Source organism: Pseudochaenichthys georgianus, chromosome 14 (assembly GCF_902827115.2).
Source record: "Pseudochaenichthys georgianus chromosome 14, fPseGeo1.2, whole genome shotgun sequence".
Taxonomy (NCBI): domain Eukaryota; kingdom Metazoa; phylum Chordata; class Actinopteri; order Perciformes; family Channichthyidae; genus Pseudochaenichthys; species Pseudochaenichthys georgianus.
In genome coordinates this window covers 35442104-35469903 of record NC_047516.1, presented here as the reverse complement: position 1 = coordinate 35469903, position 27800 = coordinate 35442104, and the positions used below count along the sequence as shown (strand labels likewise).

The 27800-nt window shown below is 39.9% G+C and overlaps 1 protein-coding gene across 1 annotated transcript in view; it reads right to left on the bottom strand.

The window, feature by feature from the left end:
- Window positions 1–2294: 2294 nt before the first annotated feature.
- The window catches only part of kirrel3a (kirre like nephrin family adhesion molecule 3a), a 366436-nt gene continuing 340930 nt past the window's right edge, over window positions 2295–27800 (bottom strand). The window contains exons 12-16 of the mRNA XM_034098423.2: window positions 13291–13398; window positions 11667–11735; window positions 8775–8884; window positions 7470–7556; window positions 2295–3454 (exon numbers count right to left, since the gene is read on the bottom strand). Coding sequence (XP_033954314.1) covers window positions 2978–3454; window positions 7470–7556; window positions 8775–8884; window positions 11667–11735; window positions 13291–13398 — 851 coding nt within the window. The 3' untranslated portion in view covers window positions 2295–2977. The remainder of the gene's footprint in view (window positions 3455–7469; window positions 7557–8774; window positions 8885–11666; window positions 11736–13290; window positions 13399–27800) is intronic.

Genomic DNA, 27800 nt, shown 5'->3' with positions numbered 1-27800 from the left:
TGTTATACATGTTTACATACTAATATAAAGAGCATCAGGTAAACGTAGCTATTTCTATTTTTTTAATCACAGATGGGATGGAGATGTAAACTATGCAGCACTAGTGTCACCACTCAAAGTGATATTTATTAAAAAAAAAATATGAAAAATGAAATCCCCCAGATTGCTGTGTGAGCTTCATGTGACAAGATGGATACTCTACATAGCCATCTACAAATAGGAAAAAAACATAATGCAGTTATGTCAACTGCTCCCTACCAATATAGTTGAGCAGTATTTTAGAGTTTGTAGTAATTACTAAGCCTCCTGATGGCCACTAGCAAACACTTAAAGCAATAATAATACAAACAATAACATATTATTATAACAAGATCAATCATAACAATATTAATAATAATTAAAATAATGAGATAATTATTGCTGCAAACTAAAATATATTCTAATCTTAAATTATGTATTAAAACATGGAAGACCACAGACAAAATTGTCAGATTTATCCAAAAATATTTAACACTCACATCAGACGATATGCAGTCAAGAACCAAGAGAACGTTTTATCGCACTCTTTGCTGCTGTTAAGTTATAAATGTTATGTTGTGCAATTAGCTTATTACTGGTTAGTATTCATGTCTATGTATGTATACAAAAGTGGAAATACACCATCGATCAAAGTTCACCTGTGGAAAAGAAAGACATGGGACACAATGAGGAGACAGAGAAAATAAAGAGAGAAGGTGATAGAGATGAGAGAGGAAGAGCAGGTTCTAGATAGCATTAGCATAATGTCCCTGTGCTGTCAACACAACAAGTGAGGAGTCTCAGAGAAAAGGACAGGCCGTGAATACAGAGAGAGGAAAGAAGGATGAGATGTTAAAGCCCCGGGTGAGAGGTGGATCATTCCCAAGTATTTCACATTGACAAACAAAAACACCTACATTGAAGTAGCATTGAGGTATATTTAATGTTCTTTAATCAAAACACAATGTTGGCACAACATCTTTCTTTCTGTACAGCAATGTATGTTCACAACATAAATCCCCAAGTGTAAGGTTCATTGTATCACACAGTAAGAGTGAGCCGAATACATTTATTGTTTAAGTGCTTAGTACAACTTAGTACATCAACCCATGCTTTTCTGTTATATTCATTGGTAGATCATGAGTGGAAATGCAATGTACTATTTTGTGCTTTCTTTACTCCATGTACATCGATTACTGACAATGTTTAACCTTCTTGTTTGCCTGTTTCTAGGCTGTGTCATGCTGAAGTTTCCCTTCATTTGTATCAGCCAGATACAGTCTATGGTAACAGCATGATTTCAGAAAGTGGTGCAGAAATACTTTTTTTTTGCGTTTTTACGGCTCCCTCGTCTCAAAGTCCACATTATTTTAACATGTTTTTAGCTGGATGCATGAAATAAGGTCTGTGGTTTACAGTAGATTAAGAGATTATGCGCAGCTATGGGAATGTAATGTAGTTTGCTAGCACATCTGTTGATTACATTTAAGCTTCAAAAATATAAAGCAGTGTCCATATTTGGAGATTATCCGGCTGAACAAGAGAACCAAAACCACAGATCTTATTTTCCGCAATATTCCAAAATACATTAGATTTATCGTGGGAGACCTTGAGATGCTAACTTTGGGGTCGGCCTACAAAAATCACTGCCCCACTCTATTGAGTGGCTGCTTTGACTGATAGCCTATCAAAATGCCCAGGCACTCACAATTATTCCAGACAGACTAGTATTCATTTCTTCATTGAAATATTGATGTTTCTGGTCGTACATGAGTTTGCACATCCTTTTTTCATTGTTCTTGAGTGCAGCAGTCTCATTGTCAGCCTTCAAAGGTATATTAGCTTTTAGCGTCCAGCTCGAGCATTCTGCCTCACTTAAAACAGCAGGCATCAAAGTCCCCAGAAGATCAGAAATGTCAGTTGGCAAGAATCTCAATGTATCTTTCCCCTTTGTCCTTCGGTAGTCAAAACACAGTACACAAAATGCTGGGTTTTACAGAGCTCTAGTGTAAACAACACAATATCAGCAAATGAATGGATGTGACAAACCTGCTCTGGCAGCTAGAAAGTGCTTCCCAGAGATACAGCACACACACAAACTGCAAGTGTCTCACATTAAATGGGAAAATTACAGACCTCAATACGCTTTTACTACACTTGTAAACATCTTACGGTCTTTTAGGAGGCAAGAGGGGAGGGGGGGGGGGGGGAGTTGCCTTCGTGTGTTTGAGAAAGATGACATGTCCATTTCTCCATGCATTCTGTGATTAATTGATGAGAAATTATCCATCGCATAGCATACACTGAAAGGCAAGGAAAATCTCACAATGTCTGAAAAATAGTAGCCGTTAAAGAGCTAAAACAATGTACAGGACATTTACAAAAGAGGAATCCATTACTAATACAGCTAGCAATAACCATGGTTGTTGTGGTAACTGATGTACAGGAAAAGAGTGACATATAACAGGTTTTACTGCTGTGCCAGCTCATATCCTTTTTTTCCTTCCAAGGTACTCCGAAGAAAAGCCATTTTCTGATTTTAACAATACAGCAGCTGAGCTCACAACACTCAGAGTTTTCTCATTAATAAAAAAAACTTGCTAGTTACTTCTTTAGTTTTTTGGCCAACAATACCGCTGCCCATAGGTGCTTATGTTCAGGTAGTCTGTGGAATGAAAGAAAATGAGAACTGCAGCAAGCTGCAGATTTTTTTTCTTATGAGCAAGAAAACAGACAAATGATTGTCAATATTTTTTTGTGTTGATGGCTCATAATAAGAAATCGCACTTTGATTCCAGCAGGTTCATCAAGTCAAAAGTTGGCATCTACAATTCACATTATGTCCCACTGGTGTAATACCAATTGAGCACGGGAACAACACCCTTCATCTGTGTAGGTAAAATGGCTCTTTGGAACATCACTTCCATCCTCATCATCCTGTTCAGGCCCCCAAAAACGGTTAGACGTGGGTCTGCATGCGTTTCTGCAGAGGCCTGGTGAGGTCTGAGTTCTGAGAGGAGGACTGGGAGTAGTGGGAGGAGGACGAGGCGGAGGTTTTGCTGTCCTTGTCAAACTGCACGTAGCCTTCCTGCTTGCTGTAGCTGCTGACGCTGCTGTCACACTGCGTGTCGATGAAGGAGCTGGAGTCGCTCAGGGAGCTGCGCTGGAACTCCCGCTCGCACAGTTCGATGGAGCTGCTGCCCATGCCCAGGACGAAGCGCTGGCTGTAGTCGTACAGGCGGTTGGGCGTGGCCCCCAGGGTGTTGTAGATGTTGGTGAAGGACATGCCGGTGGGCACCCGCTGCTTGCCCAAGGTCATAGTTCCAGCAGGGGGGCTTCGGACTAAGTCGGGAGTCTGGCTCTGGGCCAGGGCCATAGTGGGGGTGGGTTGGTTCTCGTTGAAGGTGTTGACACTGTAGTAGCCATTGGTGGGGTCCTTGTTCATGTAAATGAAGCAAAAAAGGACAATAACCTACATTATTGTTGTTGCCTTCAAATGAATCGAGGCTTTCATTTCGTAAAACACGGTGCATCTACACTGAAAATCGGAAATGTTGACTTTAATTAAATGTATTATGTCGGCATATTTCACATAACTATATTATATTAGTTGAAAGCAATAACATAATGTTTAAATAACAAAGATAAGGTTCAACTTTACGTTATTGCTTTCAACTAACCTAATACAGTTATGTGAAACTTGTTGAATACATTTAATGAAAGTCAACGTTTCCGTTTTTCCAGTGTATAAAAACACAATAGACAAGGGACTACATAACAAACAGTTGTTCTCCTCTGTTACCTTCTCCTCTGAGGATCAAAGTAGAATCCCAAACCGTAATGATATGGGATGTTGAATTAACAAAATAAATAAACAGGCTAACATTGAAGCAGAGAACATACTTAGTGTAAAGGACCTGCCGTTGACTTATCTATTCAGTTAATTACTTCTCTGTTCTATTCATCTTTCTGTGCAGCGTGTGTTCAGGATATGTTGATACATTTGAATGTTTGTAACTGCTCTTGCTGTTTCTCTCTTTTAATACCATCCGTGGATATTAACTCACTGCGGCTCTCTGCTACTGTATATACAGTCTAAGAGGGAAAATAAGTGAAAAAGCAGCTAAATGCAGTTTCCGCGCTGCAGAACTTATTAATATCAAAATCTTGTTGCCAAGAAACTACACTGAAAAAACTGAAATGTTGATTTTAAGCCACAATATTACGTTTAAACGTCATATTATTAACCTAATACAGCTATGTGACATCTGTTGACATATTACATTTAATTAAAGTCAATGTTTCAGTTTTTTGTATCCACATCATAACAAATATTTAAAGGTTTAAAGTGTACAACTCATCTAAACAGAAAGTCAGACTGCAGGCATACTGTATACAGTACGTAGGTGTTAACAGAGCCTCAAAAGATTATTTTCTTATAAAAGAATAATACCGCTGAAAATCCAGGTCGAGGCCCATGGCTCTGAAACGTCTTTTTACATGAAACAAAACTGCCTCATTTAGGAGTTCCCTTAACTTAAAGCTGTAATTTTATCAAAAAATGCAGCTCCGAGTAGAAAAAGCCGTCAAACGGAGCGATTACACCTGGCATTTGGATCACAGACAAGGACCAAAAAAGCATAATTAGTTTTTAGTGTAGTACAGTAGAGCCGTTCACCTGTTTCTCCCAGAAATAAAGGTCACTTAAAATGTATTTTAAGTGAAATATGTATATGATCTATGTCTGTCTATCGATAAGGAGCTACGACTTACAGGTCATGGTGCAACTGTGTCTTGTAAAATGACTAAGTAACCTTAAATGAGGGGTTTGTAAATGTACTCAGTAGTCTGGTAATGAGTATACCATTTCATTCAAGATTTATGATTAGTTTAATGTAGTCACTTGGCTAAGGTATTGTATATTAAGTAGGCAGAAAGACTTGGCTTACCTCTTGATTGAATTTCAAAGTGTGTGACATAAGCAAACGTGAGAGAGTGGGAATGTAGCTACATGAAGCATCTCAGCATTTGCTGCCCTCATGGGCTCTCTACACGTCACCATTTCTTCCTATTAGTTAGAAAGTCAAATAACAAATGTACCCCCCTCCTGCTGTCAAAGGAATGTGTCCAAACGAGTCAATGGCACCATTCCACAGCTCAGCAGCTAATTGGTTATCCAGCCATCAAAGGGCAATGCACTTGTTTCCCTGGTGGATGTTTAGCTGCTCATTCAACAAACCAATGCAACACCATGTTTGACCATTTCAACCGTCTGTGGTTCATACGTTGTTATGCAACTATTTCATTAAAACAGAACTCAGAAAAACAAAACGGTGTGCCGGTATTTTTCTGTATTTCGTAAAGATTATTGTTTACCCACACTTGCAAATAATGAATGCTTTGCCTCTTCTTAAAAGCCCACACGCAAAGAAAGCGTCGAGGAGAAGGCCAATGTGGGCTGCTTTTAAAAGCCTTGAGCTCTTTCATTCATCTCATGTCGCTGTCTTGGTATTAGCCAGTGCCAACACTTGAAATAAAGCTATTTGATACTACCTACTGCAGTGATTTCCATCCACTGTGCCGTTGGAAACGTATCAAATTTGACAAAATCGGTCCACAGAAACATTATTTAATTTGCCAATATTGAGCTTCTTTGCCTGCAACGCTGTGACTGGCTAAGTACTTACATACTCTTCCATTATGCAGTAGGTCGCGCAACAACAACCGTGTTCATTTAGAACAGTGGGATTAAGTGATGCGCGGGAGACGGTGCGGTGACACATCTGACTATGTGTTCGCCTGGGTAAGCAAACTGAAGAAACAGGTAACATTTATGAAAAGATCCCAACGGTGTAAAGAGAGCTCTGCTAGCTAGCTACTTAGCAGCTGACCTCTTAACCACATGGGAGACTGTTTAGGCTCCAATGTGTTATCGTGTAACCTTTCTGGCTGTTGATGTGCGGCAGCAGGTTTCTTTTTTGTAAAAAATGTATCCCAGCTAAAAAACGGCTGAAAAACATTGCTGCCAATACAAAGTAAACCAATGCATTTGAACTTGCGACACGCGTCTCCTTTTTTTATTTCAAATCCTGTTTGTTTGCAGCAACGAAAGTCTTTGGGAGTTTGTTTTCGTATGTCCAAATAAAGAAGTAATAGGAGTCACGGCTTGGTCTTCAGTGTGTGGGAAGAGAAGCATGGCGTGCTGCAGTCAACATCATCACTGGCTAACTCACTTCTCTGATCCAGATGTGACTGCGAGGCTGTAGAAAGAACATGCTTGACTGAACGAGAGTAATACGAGCCTTATCAAACCAGACCTACATCATAATGCTCCCGCTGTAGAGCTAATGGAGAAATACAGATATAAATAACTTTATCCCTCCCTACTAATTTTCCCAGAGGGTTCAACAGAAAATCAGCAGGGAGAGGCAGCCATTTCTCTTCCTCTCCGTTTATCTCTCCTGTGTATGTCGCAGCCTGCAGGCTATTGGACAAATTGAATTTGTGAGATCTTTTTGGACAGGCACTAGACGCACTTGGCATTTATAGAAACATAATGCTGTGTTAGTTGTTCTTAAGCCTTTGTCAAATGCATTAACCTTTACATTTATGTCTTGAACACTCATTTCTGGATTATTAAGATTGATGTGTTGTTGCGGTAATCTATGCCTGCCATGATATGTGTCCATATATATAATATCCAATGGCTAAATGAGTACATGACATTAAAAGGTGTGAACAGCATTGAACTAAGATGTCTTTAATCTTTAATTGGAACGCCCGCGCATGTGTTGTGCTGTCACTTCTGCTAGCATGCCCTTCTTCACATCACACCAACAGGCAGTGGTGGAAGAAGTGTGCTTCACTTGAGTAAAAGTACCAATACATTATTGTCAAAATACTTCATTACAAGTAAAATCCTGCATTCAAAATATAAAAGTACAAAAGCATTATCAGTAAAACATTTCCTTAAAGTTTACACATTTAAAGGAATAATTGTGCAGAAAAATGGTCTTTTCTACGTGTGTAGACAATTATATTATACATGTGATATTTCTAGATAATATTGTTGCATCAAATAGCATTTCATTGTTGTAGAAAAAACAGTTCTGATTTACTTTTTGTGAAATATTTAAATCATTTGACTCTTTTGTGACTTAACGATTAAGTCCAATAGCTGTATATAGAGATACATGTTGTTGAAAGTAGCTAAAGGTGTTAAATAAATGCAGTGGAGTAGTAGTATAGTAAAGTAAAAGTACCTCAAAATTGTACTTGAGTAAATCTACTTAGTTACTTCACACCTCTGCTAACAGGCATTGTTTGTGTGCAGCCGCTTCTTATTGAACGCTTTCTTCTCTGCCTCTGCTAATTGGCTCTCTGAAGCTCAGCCATCACATTTCCCGCTGGATTTCCTGCAGTTGACATTGTGCCTGAATATTGTCACCCACCTTGATGTGCTGGAACTCCTTCTCCTCCTCCTGCAGAACCTCGAGCTGCTTCAGCACGGGCTCCTGCTGGAATTCCCCGCGCTCAATCTGCAGCACAGTTCACATACAGTTAATATTAAGGCTTTAGTGGGTTCACGGAGTTATGGCAGCATCCTTATGGCAGCATCCTTATGGCAGCGTATTTCTGGCATATTCATTAAGGTCACATGGTGAGCCATAGGATGTGTGTTATTGCGTTGGGTCACACAGAGTTAGAGACCATGGTCGTTCTGAATTATCAATAGATGTGTTCATTTGAAGTGAGCTGACGCAGAGGGCAGAGGAAGTTCAGAGAAGGCCTCAGGTTCTAAAAACACTTAACCTTTGTTAGTTTACTATAAGGATGTCATGATGATGACTTTTCAACATCTACAAGTATAGCTTTCAGAGAGATAAACATGTGACCTTTGTGTGGGAGGCTGCATGATCACATGTGTGTGTGTTAAACATGGTTAGGGAAGATGTGTGTGTGTTCATTCCAGTGGCTATATGCTGTATGATTGCTGCTCCTGTCGGGGGGGAAGGTCAATGTTTCCCCATTATTATTTGTTTGTTGCAACAACACATAATAAATACTGATCAACTATATCTGTGTTTGTGTTTTATTGATTCCTCGGTTTCATTACTTCCTGTTGTGAGTGCTGCGTTGCCACAACAACGCGTTAAGGTGGGGAATATACAGATACACACATTGTCTGGGAATGTCATAAACTAAGTACCTTTAGGGACAATGTGCATGCTACTATCCGAGACATTCCGGGTTATTAAATACCCAAGGAATGCAACATGTTATACCGCTTGATAATGATTGCTACTTGTCTAAGATACTGTTAATAACAAGTAAGAAACAAGCAACTGGTGTGAGGCTGAGCCACACACTAAAGCACAGAGGATGGATATTATAAAAGAGGTCTCTATGATGGAAACAATGACACACCAGCTTGCAGTGAGAGCGTGAGTCAATGGAAGAAAGTCCAAGGCAAGGTAATGTATGTTTTCCAAGAGACTATACAATATGCAACCCTGACAACAGCAACGTGTAACCATGGCTGTTCAGTTTCAGTTTGAGGTTTATTTTGTTTTCAACATCTTTTATTTATGTTCTTGTTCTAAGTTCTCTACCTTTGACATGTACAATGTTTTGTGTTACAAACACAACTCACAGAGACTCAAGCCTTCTTAAAAGCAAAGCAGGCTTTAGTCGTGATACATTGTGAATACTGAGAGCATGCACATCGGTGATGACACACGGCAGCGTCCCCTCACCATCATCTGCTTGGTGCTCGTGTGTTCCTCGCTCTCCCGCGCCGCGTTGTGATCCTTGTGGACGATCTCCACTCGGATGTCATTTTTGACTTTACCCGCTCCTTTGAGACCTGAGGAGAGGGAGAGACGGAGCGGCTGATTGGAGGAGGCTGCTGATGCATCGTCCTGTAACCTACCCTGTCCGTCTATGTGCTAATGGCAGCTTCACAACCAGCGTTTCAATGGCAACACGGGGAATGAAGACTGTGGTGTGCCCCCCCCCCCCCCCCCCCCCCCGCCTGCAGTGAGACCCTCACTCACTCGGAATACATGTAACGGAATACAGGATTATGTAATCAGGAATCTTTTTTTTTTTTTTAATTTACATTACAAAAGTTGTAATAAGACTGATAACTAACAGGAGCACAATTTTACAATACAATTAAAACATTTAAAATAAAGTATGATAGATTAAAAAAGCTCATTCTTACACAGGACTTTTTCAAGTGCACGTGATTTGATGAACAAAAGTACTATGTAATGTATGCTTTCAATTTTGAATATTGAACTAAAATAACATCTGTAGGCATATCCTATAATGTATTCTGCTATGCTTTTGTTCTATTCACAGTTCTGTTTAAAAAAGACACATTTTTGGTAAAGAAAATATATTGATTTCTTATTTTTAAGGTCACATTGTTCTGTTCAAAACGCCTTATTGATATTTCCTTTCTCTTGTCTTTATTTGCATTGCATTTCATTTTAAGGGCAAGTAATCAGGTTACATTCCTTTTATATTTTGCACTTAGATTAGGTTACTTTTTCTCACAGGTCATTCATAATTGTAACAGACTACATTTTTGCTTACTAAGCACTTGAACACTCACGAGTGTTCTCCAGAACCCCACAGAACGACACTGATCAATATCTGCAATCTAATAATGCAGCTGTTTATCGCTGGCCCAGCAGGATGGATATGAAATGCCTGACTCTGGCCTGTCACTATGATGAGGTTACTTTATCTCACAGAGGCCACAACAAGATACTGTATGTACAATCATCCGGAGGATACTGCACTTCTTTTCTCTTTCGGCACTCTGAAAGTCTTAAGATAAAAACTGAAAGGCTTGTGCAGGCTGTTCTTCACTTTGCAAATGTCCTCCCAGTACTATGGCTAATATTAATTAAACTAATCAACGAGCATTCTCTTGGTACAACATTGCTAAGCGGTGCAAGTGAATATCTCACATCACATGAGAAGGAAACAATAGCTTCAAAGCGACGCTTCAGAGCAGGAACACAGCGTGCCTCGGGGGGCACTTTCATGTTTTAATCTTTCAATGCATGTTATCCATTAAACTGTTTCATAGACAAAGTACAAGAAACATGTTCTCTAAACTAACTATTTATAGTAATATAATAGAGTTATTGTTTTTAGCAACAGACTTCAATTGTAGAAAAAGGCCTCCACTATTGGTCAGCAGTTACCTTGGTTGGTGGAATCAGGTGCATCTGATTGGCCAGCTTGTAACTAAGGCAGGTTTGTGTAAAGCCTGCTGTTATCACTGCACAAAGAACCAGAGGCTCTTTAGCAGCTGTAATAACAGACTGCCCTCACATTACTCCTGTAACTAGATATCAGTACTTTACAAGTGCCATCATTACTGTTTAATTATGCAATACAGACCAACACATACATTGCCTGAGGCCTCCAAGAGAAGCTGCTGAGCCTAATTATGAATTACATTTTACAAAGAGACATGACAGGAAACATATTCATTCAACTAATCAACACAGATTAATTCCCATTCATTTAACTAAGAGACACAAATAATAACAACTGATTGTCTCCGTATTGGCCTCATGGTAGTACAGCTCTGAACAACTGAACAACGTTTACTTTAATTAAATGTATTATGTCAACACATTTCCAATAACTGTTTTAGGTTAGTTGAAAGAAATAATATTAAGTTGAACCTAATATTTAAACTTAAAGGTGGGGTAGGTACGTTTGAGAAACCGGCTCGAGATCGCTAGAATTTGAAAATACACAACTGGAGAAAATCTGCCCCTCCTCCAACACACATGACCAATGAGGGCACGAGATAAGTTTGTGCCCCGATGGAAGGCTGACAGGCAGGTAGGCCATGCATTTTGTCAAAGCACTTAAGATATTCATTGCTATCAGGATGTTAAGAGCATTCCATGGAATATAACAACAAGTGTATCTCGAGCCGGTTTCTGAAACTTACCTACCCCACCTTTAATATTATTGTTTATTGAGGGCGAGATATGATCAAATGAACTTGTCCCTTTACAATGGCTTGACAGAGCTGTATTCACCTAAAGTCAAACGACTAATATTATTCCTAAATTTGACCTCCCAGCTGGATGCGGGACATTTTGCATAAAAGTGTCATCAAACCAAATGTGAATTGAGACACAGAGTTCTTTAAAACCTTCACATGCATTCTTACTTCACTTGAGATCACAATATGAACATAGTCTTCTGCCAACGTTAAACTTATAACTGTCAAGGGTTATAATATCATTTTCCTATTCATATTGAAACACTGACAGCAGGTTCCACTATGCTGTCTGATTTCTACCGCCTCTGCATATCAAGAGACGAGTTGAGAGCCTGGAGCCGATTCTCACTGAGTGATGGGCATCTCATGCTGAATCTAGATACTTGTCACAAGGGCTTATTCGTTAGTATGCATTGGAAATATGTTGTGACCCAGAGAAGGACTATCTCTGCTAAGGCTTATATAATTCATCTGCATTACTTGAGGGTAACATTTGAATTATTTAGAATACTATTAAATACAGTTGGCAAAAAAGCCTCTGCAGTCACTGCCCATCAAACTGCAAACATCGAACCATTCTCACACTCTGTAACAAAGGCCTTACTCTCTGGTTTCACATCCCTCTGGCGCGAAAGAGACACGGGAAGAGAAGACATGACCAGATGGACATCCTCTGTAGACAGACACACACACAGAGGCGTTAGCAGACACATCTCAAAGCTCTGTTCCCTCTGATGTTCCAGACAGAGCTAAGACCACCACGCTCTGGAAGGACTAGCAGCCATAATGTGGGGCAGGAAGTCATGCACTCCTGCAGTGAAGGAGATGTAAACAGAACGAAAGTCAAATGTCTTTAGAATAAGACCAGAATGACCCTCTAAGGGCTGTGAGCGGAAACAGAGCTGGAGGTCAACTTGGGCACGAACCCAAATGAAGGAAACTGAACAGAAGGAATGTACATGTTTAACGTCAGCTAAGGCTCGCAGCTATTTCTCTGTGACACTGTAAACCAGGGGTTCTCAAAGTTTTGATGAGTGAGGGCCAATTGAGGTACCCAATATTGGATTGAGAGGTACCCAATATTGGATTGAGAGGTACCCAATATTGGATTGAGGGCCGCCCAAGAAAAACGGAACACAAACTAATTCCAAAATAAATCCTTTCTTTATTGTACTAACCAATTACCGCAACTCGCGAGATGCCTAGTTGCCATGCAACCAGTAGTCTAGCAAACTTTCCACAAGCTGTCATTCATAATTTAGGAATGACAACCCAGGGGGCGCAGTTTTACCATTCTTAAATTCCATTCTAATTCTTACTAGATACAACCATGGAGGATTAAAATATAACGCATGCATTTCAGCGTGTCACATTAACTATGGCGGGCCGCCAGAAACATTTCCGAGGGCCGCCATTGGCCCGCGGGCCGCACTTTGAGAACCCCTGCTGTAAACCATAGAGTGGTGCAACAATGATGTTATAGAGATTGGACCGACTACAGGGAGCTCCCATGCCAAACAGCAATGGGATCTTTTGTAATAATGCAGAAAATAAGATCTGTGGAAAAACACGTTTATGATACTTAGCCAGTGTGTTAAGCAGGATGATCTATACACTTTAACACCACTTGAGGATTTTTTTAAAAGCGTAAATACAATCAGCAAGTAAAACGCTGACGTTAGGCCATACTAAAACTACATTAGAGTAGCTTTTTGGCAGTGTATCACCAAAGCTAAGCAAGAGGCGGATAATGTTTGTCTGATTCAGTCAGCTGTTAGCAGCCGCTGATTTGAGACACATGAAACTTCAGACAGTTATCAGAGGAGTGTTTGCGGTCATATTTTATGTCACACTCAAAATCTTTTCAGCTTGTGTTGAAAAAAACGTGTTAACTTTGAATCAAGCAACACGAAGTGGTACAATGTCTTAATGTGTTTATGTATACATGTGTCTATGCATGAGTATGTATGTGTATATAAAATAATATAGGTGGGTGTACAGGTGTATCCATGTCTGTATATATTATTATTCTGTGGGACGGTGAGAGACAGCATTTCTGTCTCCTTTTTGTTTCACACAAACAGAGGAATTGACAATGAAGTGTAGTCACTGACGAGGTAAAACATATCTTGATCAGGATTCATTGCCACCATTTAAAAAACCACTATCACAGAATGAAAAATGAACAAACAATGTGTTTTTCATGTGTTAGTCTGAGGGGAACTCACTCCGCTGGAATCGGGTGCAGCAGTAGGAGCCGAGGGTCCCCAGGAGGATGGAGAGGGCGAGGAAGGCCCCCACCCCCACCCCGATGATGACCGCCAGCCGCAGCGTCTCTGCACACACACAGCAGGACCGTTCAAAGACCAAACTGAGCTGCTTCTTCTTTTTCATGCTCTTTTACACACACCAACACACACACACACACACACACACACACACCACACACACACACACACACACACACACCACACACACACACACACACACACACACACACACACACACACAACACACACACACACACACACACACACACACACACACACACCACACACACCACACACACACACACACACACACACACAACGCACACACACGACACACAAACACACACTCACACACACACACAACAACTCACACACACCTAACACACACCAACACACACACACACACACACACCACACACACACACACACACACACCAACACACACCACAACACACACCACACACACACACACCAACACACACCAACACACACCAACACACACCAACACACACCAACACATACCAACACACACCACCACACACCAACACACACCACCACACACCAACACACACCAACACACACCACCACACACCACCACACACCAACACACACCAACACACACCAACACACACCACCACACTCACAGAATTTGTTTTATTATTTATGAGGCCAGTGTTTACGCTTTACAGGCTGAGAACAATTTCCATCAACACACAGGCCTCTGCCAAAGCTTTTGTTCAATATATTTCTGTAGATATCATCATAGGAGCTCTGGAAGCTTTCCAGCAGGGAATTGTGTGTCCTTAAGTGGCTTTGGCAGGCCGGCCAGGAGACATCATTCAAGAGAGAAGCTTGAAAGACCAAAGTTATAGTTTGACCTTCATTGTTCAGAATGAGATTTGGAAGTGATGCTGAAAAGAGGACCAGGCTTTTGCTAGAACTCAGACTCTTTAGGGAAGAGCAGAACAGCTTACACTATCTCAGGATTATACAAGTTTAAATGGTGAGAATCCCAAACAAAACAAATCAATTTCACAGATAAGATGATTCGATATGGATGACTTTTCAACCCATCGAAAGTTATCTCAGGTATTAATCACACTCAGGAACATTTATTTCCTCCAGGAAATAGACAGATATCACTCCGTCACAACACATTCGTGCACTTATTGGACTGGTCTGCAGACGCCAGGAAATGTAATGTCCTAAAATCTTATTGACACAAATGAATACATGTAGAGTTCTATGCGATGGTCTAGTATGTGAACAGCTCATGTTCAATCTCTGACGAAGGTTTATTTTAAAAGTGAGATTTGCCTGACCTTATTGCATTTGTGGAGTTCTTGACAAGCGATATGGAGCGACGCTTTTTTGAGTCAATCCACATTCTGGTAGATTAATACATGTGCATGCATGCGGCCTATTTCAGCACAGCTGTTGGAAGTCCGAACATATTGAATCTCAACATATCCCAACAAACTCAGAGTGTATGTTCATAATAGTCAAGAAGACAGACTCTCTTCATCCTTTGAGTGAAAGCCAACTGCTTCCAACTGCTGTTCTTGGCATGACCCGCCCTGTGTAGCTCAGCAGAAGAATTACAGACTGTTATAAAACAGTTTCAGTGTAGTACTGACACAGCTCCTGGGTGGGGGGCTTCACTCTGGCAGCAGGGGCTTCTCCTCCGGCCAACACCAGCTTCAGCTGCCCCAGGCCCAGGCCGTATACATCACTGCCAGAGGAAATGTATTCCACTTTTTGCAGCTGCTCAGGTCATGGCTACTTTTATTTTAATTAAAAAAGCAAAGCAGAAGCACTTTGGGTTGGAAAGAAAAAGTGATTGTAAAAGAGTAAAGGTGCTGTACACTTCAGAATCATTATTTGATCATGTTTTGAGTCGTCAATGTTTCTCTCTTTTTCTTCTCTATTTTTTTCTGTTCATAGATAGATAGATAGATAGATAGATAGATACTTTATTGATCCCAACTTGGGAAATTCATGACCTTAAAAGTTTGACATATCAGAAAATAAATGCATATAGGTTGTTTGAGGTAAAACTTTTGTATTTTTTATGAATTCAGTTATTTCTGGACATCAAACACAGCTGCTAACACTCAGGCTGCTCTTTCAGGAAATTCCGGGGTACAATCAATAATGTCAGTGTAAAAATGTATCAAACATTTTGAATAACTGATACCTGCTGGCTCCTGCTGTTATAACAGCATGTTTCTTTATTTTTTACATGAAATCATTTATGATTGTTGTTACGTTGCTGTTACGCAGCAAGATGCCCATAATATGAACTTTTACTAATGTAACATTTTGATTGGAATCTAAACATGTTTTCTCAAAATACAAAACTAGCTACCAGCAGTCCATATGTTCAATGTGATATTTAACCATCTGATGAGCTACATTAAGCTGTCTGTCCGACATGCTGTGGTCCAACCCAGTCTCACGGCATTTCATGTTATAGTCACAACATTTAATCTATTGATTTGTGTTCACCAACAGCATTTTCCCCTTTTTTTTGTGTCACACAGAACGATTTTAAAAGCAATGTATTTCTATTGATTGTGTGTTTCGTGCCTGCACCACGTCTTTTTGTCCGGTCGGGTCGTGGTAGACCGGAAGCTGTGTGGTTCATAAAAACATTTTCCTACTCAATATCAAGCCACGATTATTGTTTTTATTTTAAATCGTATAATGTCGGCCTTTTTTTATTGTCTGTGAGGAAAATAAATGGGGCTCAGAGCCTCAGAATACTGAAATCTGTATTTTTTAAATCTTTTTTTCCTTCTAATTTGTTATTCTTTTCTAAATAACACACTGTTATTTAGAAAAGAATAACACACAATTATCCTTTATTTGTTTAATTGTAGAATATCGGGCTTGTTTGCCGTCCGTCAGGAACTGAATTTCAAAATAAAGTCACCGGAAACAGACGTAGGCAATACACACCCACTGAACTGATTACCCAAGATCCTCAGCTATGGTTGAAGCTCGGTGATTGGATGTTTTAGCCGTAATGCACGTTGGGATATGGTGCATAGTAATCTGCAGTACTCATCAACTAAACACATCAGTTTATCCTTGTTAATTACACCACATTGATTGGTTTAAATTGTGTACAATGCTTTTGTGTTTCCCCCCTTCGATTGGGAGAAACAAATATTTGTTATGTTTATGGCCGAAGACACTACACTACCCATAATCCTCAGCTATCGTTTGGGACTACAGTCCCTTGGCTTGACAAACCCTGTGATTAACACTAGAACCGCCAACGGGTACATTTTACCCGCAGCTGTTTTTTGATTGTATGTCACTTTTTTTCAATAAAATATTCAAATCTCCCAGTCCGTGACTTTTCCTGAAAGTGTGTTATGTAGCACCTTCTGTTGTTAAAAATTGTCAATATGAAGTCATATTGAAAAGATGGCCCAGAAAATTGCCATTTATACCCATTAGCGCCAGCGGGTAATATTGACCTTATAGAAAATGCAGTGATCTTCGCGCTATTGATCTTCGCGCTATTGATCTTCGCGCTATTGATCTAGCGCGAAAACATAAACAAGACGTGTTGCTATAGCAACACCTGTTGTATACTGCGGTTCCTTATAGATACAGAGATAGAGATAGATAGTTATAGATAGATCGATATAGTTATAGATAGATAGATAGCGAGACACTTTTCACATTATACTTCATGCAATCGGCATGACGTATACAAATATGAAAATCTGAGCAGGGGCGTCGCCTGGACCTGAAAACATTCGGGGCTTAGCCCACAGTGGTCGGCGGCCGCGGCGCTACAGTGGAATTTTGCAACACTCCCCACACGCAAACACACAGTACACCCGCGACTGTTACAATGACGGCTCGATAATCGGCTCACGGCATATCGGCAGGGGTAAAGTGCTATTTTTTATGAGTGGGGAGTGGACCTCACCTCCTCTAGGGGGGTCCGGGGTGATGCTCCCCCAGGAAGATTTTTTTTAAATATTGAAGTTAAAAGCATCAATCTGGTGCACTTTGAGAGCAACATTAAGAGATCTATGGATACATCTCTCAACACCCAGATGAAACACAACTGTAAGCAGATGTTCTTTTTCTTTATGGATATTTTACAAATCACTCCCCTTTTAAATTATATTCTTGTTTTACTGCCATATAGTATTTCATAACTGTTTTTCCTTTATTCTATATTTTTTTTATATCGATAATGGTCATATGAAAGTGTGCCGCGAAAATAATCTTTTGAATAATTTGTGACCAAACCGTTTGAGACCCACTGAGATAACTTAGACTAAAGTTAACTATCTAAACACTCAGAGAGTCCTTTAGCTCACCTGACTTGATGATTGTCTCTCTTTTAAACTTCATGTCAATAACCTGCTTAAAAAGCTGAGGGTTAGGCTAGGTTTCTTTTTCAGAAACAAGTCCTGCTTCTCGCTTGAGGCCAGGAAAAGGCTAGTCACTGTGACCTTTTTACCTGTGCTGGACTATGGTGATTTGTTGTATATGAATGCACCTGCCAATTACGTGAGCAAATTGGATGCTGCGTATCACAGTGCTCTGAGATTTGTCACAAATTGTAAAGCGCTTACACATCACTGTACACTGTATACCAAGGCAGGTTTACCATCACTCTCTGTACGGAGGCTCAGTCATTGGTACACGTTTATCTATAAAGCTTTGTTGGGTAAACTCCCTTATTATATCTTCTCTCTGATAACACAGAGAGTTGCAAGCAGCTATTGTCTGAGGTCACATGATGTAGTCTTGTTAGATGTGCCAAGAGCAAGGACTGTCTTAGGTAAGACAGCTTTTATGTGCGCAGCTCCACTTGCTTGGAACAATCTTCAGCAAGAATTGAAACTGAGCAATCTCATTCCTCTGCATGTTTTTAAAGCTAGGCTAAATGAAATGCTTGCTGATACAATGGGCACTTGTAAATGTCTATAACTATGTATCCTGTAAATATAATGTATAATGTCCTTTATTGTTTTATGTTTCATGTGGAACCTATATGCTGCAGGTCTCCCTTGAAAAAGAGATCTATGATCTCAATGGGACCAATCTGGTTAAATAAAGGTTTGAAATGAAATGAAATGACTATGTGGGCCATAATAATATGTGAGAAATCTTTGTTTTCTTGGACCTTGATGTGAAGTTAAGATTTGTGATAAGCTTTAGGTATTGCAATTTCACACGTGTACAAAAGTATAGCTTAATTCAACTGATGAGGGCTATACCAATATATTATATACTACGTGAATAAATGTAAGCGATGTGATGCAAGTAGCTCTTGGCCACTTTCATTTTTTCAAAGTAGCTCTCAGATGAAGAAAGTTTGGAGACCCCTGATCTACATACATCTTATAAGAGTATAATATGTATAATATCAGTTAAAATAAGGGCAGGAAAGCAATATATTAGACGTTAAGTAAGTAAGTCAGGCTTAATATTTATCTCTATATACCCCTAAAGATTTTTTCATATTTAAAAGAAGACCTTAACCTAAAGTATTCTTTAATGTTTAAATAAAGGTTAATTAGTTTTTCTGTTTTGCACATCCTCCTATTAATATCTTTGTACATCCTGCACTAAACTGTTTTATTGTAGAGATCACTTACAGTATCTTCTTGATATTTTATATTCTATATTTCTATCATTGACCTTCTACTTTCCCCCTATGAAAGTAAGTACTCTTAATATTTTTTCATCAAATATAACATATTCAACAACAATTCAATAACTTTAACCACTAGGTTAAAAAACTGTCAAGTTTAAAGTGTTAACACAACAAATTATACTTTGTATTATTAGTGTAGGACACTTATGTATGTATAACATCTGAAGATGTGTAGTTTTATTCATGTTTTCACATAATTGTACAGGATATTGCTATAATATTTCACATGTTTTACTTCTACACATTAATATCTGATTTGTAAAACATCACAGACAGAAAGGTATATCCGTCATTTAATGGTAAGCTCTTGAAATTCTGAATCCATATATGTGTCTCCCATCACCCAAATCCCCTGACTATTCTCTCAACTCAGTATTTACATTCTTTAATTAAAAGAAAATCAGTAATATCTTTAAAAACTACAAGTCCTTTTCTATCAGCTGTGCACTGTTACATATCTACCAATTGGATCAAATATAAAAGTCAGCCACATTAGTGTTGATACTGCAAGGAGACGTATTGTGTGAAGAGAAGTGTAAGATGTTGTTTAATTGCTGATATATTTATGATCCACGTCACGTCTTCAGTTTCGGTGGCAGCTCTTCCAGTTTGTCCAGTTTGTCCAAAGGTCAAAGGTCATAGGGCTCTATAAATAAAGAACTACGGCAGATGTGTAATATTTAATGCAGCCGAACCGTGTATTACAATGCCGTTATATGATGACTTTCAAAGAGAAAAGCAAGTACACTTGGAATAAAGTATTATTTTTAGGGCTGTCAGTCGATTAAAATATTTAATCGCAAATTAATCGCACATTCTTTATCTGTTCTAAATGTACCTTAGTGGAATATTTTTCAAGTTTTTAATACTCTTATCAACATATGAGTGGACAAATATGCTTTATGCAAATGTTTGTTTATTATCATTGGAACACTGACAAATATTCTCCTGAATATTCTCAACACAACAACCTGGAATATGGGCTTAGATATGTCTCATAATTATTTGTGTGAACAGAAAAATAATTTCTGTGTAAATATGTGATTTGTAAATGTAAAACATCATCCACAAATGCATTTAAAAGATTTGCAAACTCACAAATAAATGTGCAAATGTAAAACGGATCTGCAAATACGCTAAATATTTTCACAAATAAAAAAAAGATCTTTGAATATCTCTTTAATATTTACAACTTTCGATTTCGGCATTTGTGAATCCATTTTGTATTTGTCGACCAAAAATGCGCTTGTGGATCTCAAATCTCTGCTAGTGGATCTCAAATCTCTGCTCGTGGATCGTCTTTTTACACACAGAATTTTGAGACAACCTTTCCGCCGGTCTCGGCTAAAATCTACTCGTGTCACTCGGTTATTTTCTGAAACCATGTGATGGCCTCCTGATGACGACATTTCCGCATGGTTTTCAAAGTAAGAGCATAATGGTTTGTTTAATGCGCTGTTTTTTTAATGAACAGCGGAACGTTAGAAACATTCTTTATCACCATCATCATCATGTTATAGTGATACAGATAGTTTGTGTTAGTTTATTGGTTCAACTTTCTTCATTGTTTTTTGTGTATTCAGTCAAGTGGGTATAAGTTACAAAGCACTTCACATCTTATTAATCAGCCTAGTTTTACCTTACCAGTGCAGTGGTAAGGTAATCTGTAGAAAAGCACCGTATTTAGGTTAGCCTTCATAGTGAGGCTACATGAAATGTTATAATATTCATCGTGTCCTTTCTACTGTATATGCATCTATTCCTTTCTATTGCTTTGATTTGTATTTAATGTTTATACTTGTTTCCACACATTTCACAATTTGGGTTGAATGAAGTGTCTGTCTGTCTGTCTGTCTGTCTGTCAATCGATCTAGGGGCGGCACCAGGCGGTAGCTTGCAGTTACTAAAGCAACACCAACAATTGGCCTAGCAACTGCTAAGCAACCCCAAGAAATGTATGTTGTTTTTTTTCAACCTGATCTCACCAGAATGCGTGACTCCACCACGACTCCTTAACACCACAATGCGTGGTGGAGTCACGAACTTTGTTACATTTGCGTGTCGGCACCACGCAAACAACCCCAATGTAAAGTGAATGAGGCTCCTTTGTCGTGGTGCACACACGCATTTCTACAACGTGCATTGTGTGTAATGCAACTGTTATTTTTATTAAATTAGTTAGTTTTTAAGGAAGGCCAGAGCTTTAGCTGTATCAAATAGATTGTTCCCTTCAGTTAACGTTATTTAAAAGATAATGATCATGTCCCCTGTATTGTATTACGAGCGTCCATTCCCATTGGATAACGGAGAATTTTACACCCGGAAGTAAGTAGCCTATTCTCCTTACTGTCGATTGATTTTACAGTGATATCTGCACTACTCATCGACTAAAAAACACCAACTTGTCCTTGTTAATTACACAACATTGATTGGTTTGAATTGTGTGCAATGCTTTTGTATTTTCCCCCTTCGATTCGGAGAAACAAATATATTTTCGGAGTTTTTGGACGGCAGAAGACACTACACTACCCAGAATCCTCAGCTATCGTTTGGGACTACACCATGTGCTTAGCTTGACAAACCCCGTGATCAGTCCTCAACCTCTGTGATTGGATGCGCGACGTTTACACAGAGCGTCCAAAAGGACTTTGAAATGGAATGAAACCCATCTACGGCACACTATTCAAAACAGGAATCGAACGTGTCCTACCCCCCTCCCCCCCTTAGGTCACAGGCTCCTCCAACAGTGCTACGCAATAAAACAGATGCACAGAAAAAATAGTGAAATAGTGCAATAAGAGTCTATATACAAGTGATTGGAATATGATATATTAGATAAATAATTTCTAAGTAGCAGCCAGATGAATGTTATTTCTAAGTTCAGGTGTTTAATAGTCTTCTGGCCTGTGGGATGAAGCTGTCTCTGTGTCTGGTGGTTTTAGTCCGAATGCTGTGGTACCGCCTGCCAGACTGCAGCAGACAGAACCGTTTGTGGCTGGGGTGATGGTGGTCTTTTATAATCCTGAGGGCTTTCTTTAAGGTTAACCTGGTATTTTTAATCCACTACATTTATTTTAGTTACTTTACAGATTTGGATTAATGATGTGAAATATAAACAACCCTTAAATCAGACTTTAGTTACACCTGAATGAAATTCAGTGAAGGTGATTGTCAAGTGCCAACAATCAGGCGAGATATTTGATAATTGGTGCTTGAGAAGACTAAATATTTATCTGCAGATCCGTTTAAAGCATATTCATTACTCGTTATTCTCTAATAGTTCATTAAAGACTGTATATAATTGCTATTTTGCACATCCCTTTCAAGATTTCAAGATTTTCTAAGGTTTATTGACATATCATATACACAACAGTGTAGTTATGCAATGAATGACAAACTTAGGTCACAGGTTCATCAACAGTGCATTACAAGACATCTATCAATGTGTGTACCTCCACCATTACACTGTCGTATTCTGCACATTTCTTTAATTAAAGCCTTATTAGTTAGCACATCCTCCTATCAGGCACTACACTGTTTTACTCTAGATATCATTTGAGTATCTTCTTGATATTTTCTATTCTATATTTATATAATTGACCTTCTACTTTCCCACTATTTTGTATGTACTCTTAATATTTGAATGTTTTCATAAAATATAACACATTCAAAAGTGCTTTACAAAAATGAAAGACATTAAGAAAAAGGCATTTTAAACAGTCATTAAAAAGCAACACAATCTTCCTGCATTGCAATTACTCTAAACGTGTAATAACGTGCTTTAACCAGTAGGTGGTTTGGGTTAAAAGCATAGGTTAAAAGGCTTTCAAGTTTACAGTGTTAACAAAATAAAATATACTGCTGTTTCCGGTTTAGTTTACGACGAATATTATTTTGTTATTGTTTTGATATTTGTAACACAAAAGCGATGGAAAAAACCCATAGCAACCAAAAAAAGATGGTCTTAACATGACCCAGTCGTCTAGTAGTTAATAAAAAACAATAATATCAAAACAAAATATTACTACTAACTTTATTGTGAAATTAAAACAGAACGGTAAAAGAATAGTTTCTGGTCTATTCTGAGGCCCGATCTCTGTAGATAAATAAATAACTAAGACAGATGTGTAATATTTAATGCAGCCAAACCATTTATTACAATGCATTCATGTGATGACTTTCAAAGAGTAAAGCAAGCACTGCTGAATAAAGTATGATTTTCTCTTTTGCGAAACGTTTTTTTTCATATGGAATGCAGTTGGAGGTCAACCAATCAAAGAGCTTGAGGACTGATCACAGGGTTCATGGTGTAGTCCCAAACGATAGCTGAGGATTCTGGGTAGTGTAGTGTCTTCTGCCGTCCAATCAATGTTGTGTAATTAAGGATTTGGTGTTTTTTAGTCGATGAGTAGTGCAGATATCACTGTAAAATCAATCGACAGTAAGGAGAATAGGCTACTTACTTCCGGGTGTAAAATTCTCCGTTATCCAATGGGAATGGACGCTCGTAATACAAGACTATTTGACACAGCTGAAGCTCTGGCCTTCCTTAAAAACAAACTAATTTAATAAAATTAACAGTTGCATTACACACAATGCACGTTGTAGAAATGCGTGTGTGCACCACGACAAAGGAGCCTCATTCACTTTACATTGGGGTTGTTTGCGTGGTGCCGACACGCAAATGTAACAAAGTTCGTGACTCCACCACGCATTGTGGTGTTAAGGAGTCGTGGTGGAGTCACGCATTCTGGTGAGATCAGGTTGTTTTTTTTATATATGTGAAATTCATAATTTGAAAAATGATTGATTCGAAAATTATATGCTAAAGTACAAGTAGCCTACTTCTGGGTGTTTCATTCAAGCTCGGCTCCGTGTGTGTGGCAAGAGCGCACAAGAGCGCACAAGTGTGAGAGAGAGAGAGAGAGAGAGAGAGAGAGAGAGAGAGAGAGAGAGAGAGAGAGAGAGAGAGAGAGAGAGAGAGAGAACAAGATTGTTGTTGCTGAGCTAACGGATATTAGAAGCTGTTTCTACAACTAAGTGAAAGGAAAGTCCTCTCCTGTCAGATAATGTCAGCTCAGTGAGGTAAAGGACTCTCTCAGTGTTTAGGTAGTTAACTTGAGTCTAAGTTATCTCAGTGGGACTCAAAACAGTTTGATCACCATTTATGTAAACAAGTATTTCCGAGTCACACCTTCATATGATCATTATAGTTAGGCTATAAAACAATAAGAGAATAAAGGAAAAACAGTTATGAAATACTATATGACAGTAAAACAAGAATACAGTTTGAAAGGGGAGTGATTTGTAAAATATCCATAAAGAAAAAGTAAATCTGTTTACAGTTCCGTTTCATCTGGGTGTTGAGAAATGTATCCATAGATCTCTTAATGTTGCTCTCAAAGTGCACCAGATTGATGCTTTTAACTTCAATAATTTAAAGATCAAATGCAAAGGTTTTTTTATAATTGCCAGTAAAATCGAAATCATATAGCTACAACACTATCTAAGATATTGCAGTATTAAAATCGGAGATAATATGCGTCTGGCAATGCGAAATATTTATTTTGTTCAACCCCCAACACCAAGTCCGACGATTTATTTTCTCAGCCGCTCCTCCGCAAGATGGCGTCGTGTGACGTCAGAGTTGACAAACAAACACACCCTGGCTTATCGCTCACAGCGGCTCCCGCCGATAGTACAACTTAGTTTCGTCTATCATGTCTGATTCTGAGTCGGAGGCCACCCAATATCTGGAGCAGTGTGCGAACTATACCACGGTCTCCGGGGGAGCCGGGATTTTTTTGTGTGTGGGGGGGGGTAAATGTTGATCCGTGCATGAATAGCAACAGCACAGACATAGGCCTATTATAAAGAGAAAATCTGTTGCACACGGGGTGGTGCCACAGGTCTACATTTACATGAAACGTCCCGATGGATCATGTCCATGTCAACAGATTTCCCGAGCATGTATGGGCTACGCAAACTTCGATCAACTTGATTATAAATAATCCACGGACCACCAACAGGCTACATTGTTTCACATAGGCTATAACCTATTATGGCTGTAGCATACACAGAGCCGAACACACGCGATAAGAGCAGCCAGCGGCACCAACCATGAACAATATTAATAATACAGCTATAGCACAACACAACCCTCTCACTGCCTGGAGAGACGCGACGATGCACATAGCTCTTCAGCCCCCAAGTTAACGTTAGCTGTCAAGTTAGCACTAGCACTGACCTTAGCTCCCTCCTCTCTCGGTTCTGTTGTAGCAGCAGTCACAACGTACGATGTGCTACCACCAGCGGGGGAGCATTTTGAATTGGGCCAGGAGGAATAATAGTGGATTTAATCCCTATCATAATGCATATTGTTCACACTTTTCCGTTATGAGTGGAGGAGCGATGAATGAGCTGCAGATAAACTTCAATGCTAACAGTGAATTAGCCCCGAGCGAAAAATGCTAACCTGTTACTGCACCGAAATCACTCCTAGTTCCCTTATTACTTATCCTAGCTCCACATCAAACACATTGTTTATGATCGTAAAGACACAGAATCTAACGGTGCCCACCTCTATAAGCAATACAACTTAATAAAACTGCAATTCCGTTAATCTGCGTTATCTGCTGTGCTCCGTGCGCTTTGAAATCGAATCAAAAGTTGTTTACCTCAATTCTTTGGCATTTCTCCATCGCCCGGCTCTTTCGTTCTTTCAGTGGTTTCTTGTGCTGAAAGATGGAGGGGACGGCTCCGGGTTTCAGCCTCCGATGTACTATTAATGCTTCTGCACCAACAGACTTGATGATAGCAGGATCAACGTCGTATGCATCACACGCGAAGTGGTCAGAACACAACTTGCTCCATTTTGTCGGTTGCCAGCCAACACGATTCACTAAAATAATCCATTTTTGGCGGATGATTTGGTCTTTTGGAAATGCATGGAAAACTCTCCCAGATCCCGCACCGTTCGTACAACAAAAAGCACAACAATAACCCATGTTAATTCCATTTTCTTTTCGAAAAACATGTGACCGAGACTGCCGAGTCATATTTGGTCCAGAGCATAGACTGTATATATAAAGGTATAAGGTCCAGAGACTGTTTGGCAACAGTGACGTCACGCGCGCGGAGGCTGCTGGGAATTTGTATCAATAAAAAGCTTTTTTTCGGGTGTATTATCTCGATTTAAATAAAATAAAAAATATCTTAAAAACAACATTTCTATAAAAATGTAGCATATTTGGAAGCTTTGCATTTGATCTTTAAAAGCAAATCTTCCCGGGGGAGCATGCCCCCGGACCCCCCTAGGAGGCTGGTCCGCGCCCCACTTGTAAAAAATTGCACTTTTACCCTGCCTATATGCCGTGAGATGATTATCGAGCCTTCATTGTAACAGTCGCGGGTGTAGCCTACTGTATGTGCGTGTGGGGAGTGTTGCAGTAGACATTTTCACTTTAGCCCATACAGTAGCTACATTAATGGGAAACCCTACATGTTTGAGCAACCTCTATGAAGCGGAAAGCTTCATAGAGGCACCCCCAACAGAAAATCTCTGGCGCCGCCCATGTATCTATCTATCTATCCAAGATAGATAGATCTTGGAGACCAAGATGTGTCTCCCACTATCTGGATGACCTCCCACCAGTGTCATACGACCACATTGAGGTCTCAGCATTGCTGGGGCGGTTGGAACAGCTGAATAAGGACATGTGCTGTGTGAAAAAAACGCTCGAAGCTCAAACAGATGCCTGTGAGGGTCTACGGGTGACGACCATGGCCATCGACGACCGGGTGTCCGCAATTGAGAAGCCCTGTGGATCTACCAGTGTGGACCCAGGGGCTGGGTATGTGAGCTAGCACGGCCAGCAGCTGTGAATGCTGACCAGGAGGTAACAGTGGCTGGAGGAGGCTCCAGCAGCTCTGTGGGATTCGTGTCCACACCACAGCCACCAAAGTCTCCTTTATGGTCCCGTGTTGGGAAGGAAGGACACCGAAGCAAGGCGACACCAGAGCATAAGCCAGCAGCAAAACAACGGGGAATGCAAGCACCACTGAAACGGGAGAGGAAGAAGACGGGTATAGTTGGAACTGGCCCAGTGAGTTCTAACGTACAAGTTGTGATCACAAAGATGGTGAGTGTGTTTGCCACTAAGTTTGCCCCTCAACTGGAAGCTAACATGCTAACTGAGTATCGGAGAGAGAAACTTGGCCGAGCAGTTACTTGTCGGAAGATCGAGTCGGCACAGAGTAGGTTCAGCTCATTTCACATCACTGCCGAATAGTGAGGATCCACAGTGCGGCCTACCTCTTTCCCCCCCCCGTTGTTGTCTGTCTTCCTAGCTGGGCGTGTTGACCTGCATTTGGATTTCTGCCTCCACACCGCTCCAGCTGTTGATCATCTCGCTGATTGCCACCACTGACCTGCACCTGCTTAAAACCCTAGTTCTCATCCTCAGTCTTCGCCAGTTCTTCGTTTATTCTTCAGTGGTAACTAACGTCCTGGCCTACTTAGCATTTTTTGCCTAGTAAACTTTTTGAAGGATTTACCTTCCTAACCCTGCTTTTTGCCTGTTTCCAGATCCACACACCTGCCGCTCCGCCTGCCTCGTCCAGCCACCTTCCTGGTCTGTCCTGCTCCTCGTCTCCCCTCTCTGAGTTCCTCGCCCTGGTCTGAACCTCGGTTCAAGGATTCCCATTCTGCGTCCTCTCCAACTCCTTGACTGTGCCGTGGTCTAAATTTTTGACACTTCACCACAGTTTCTGT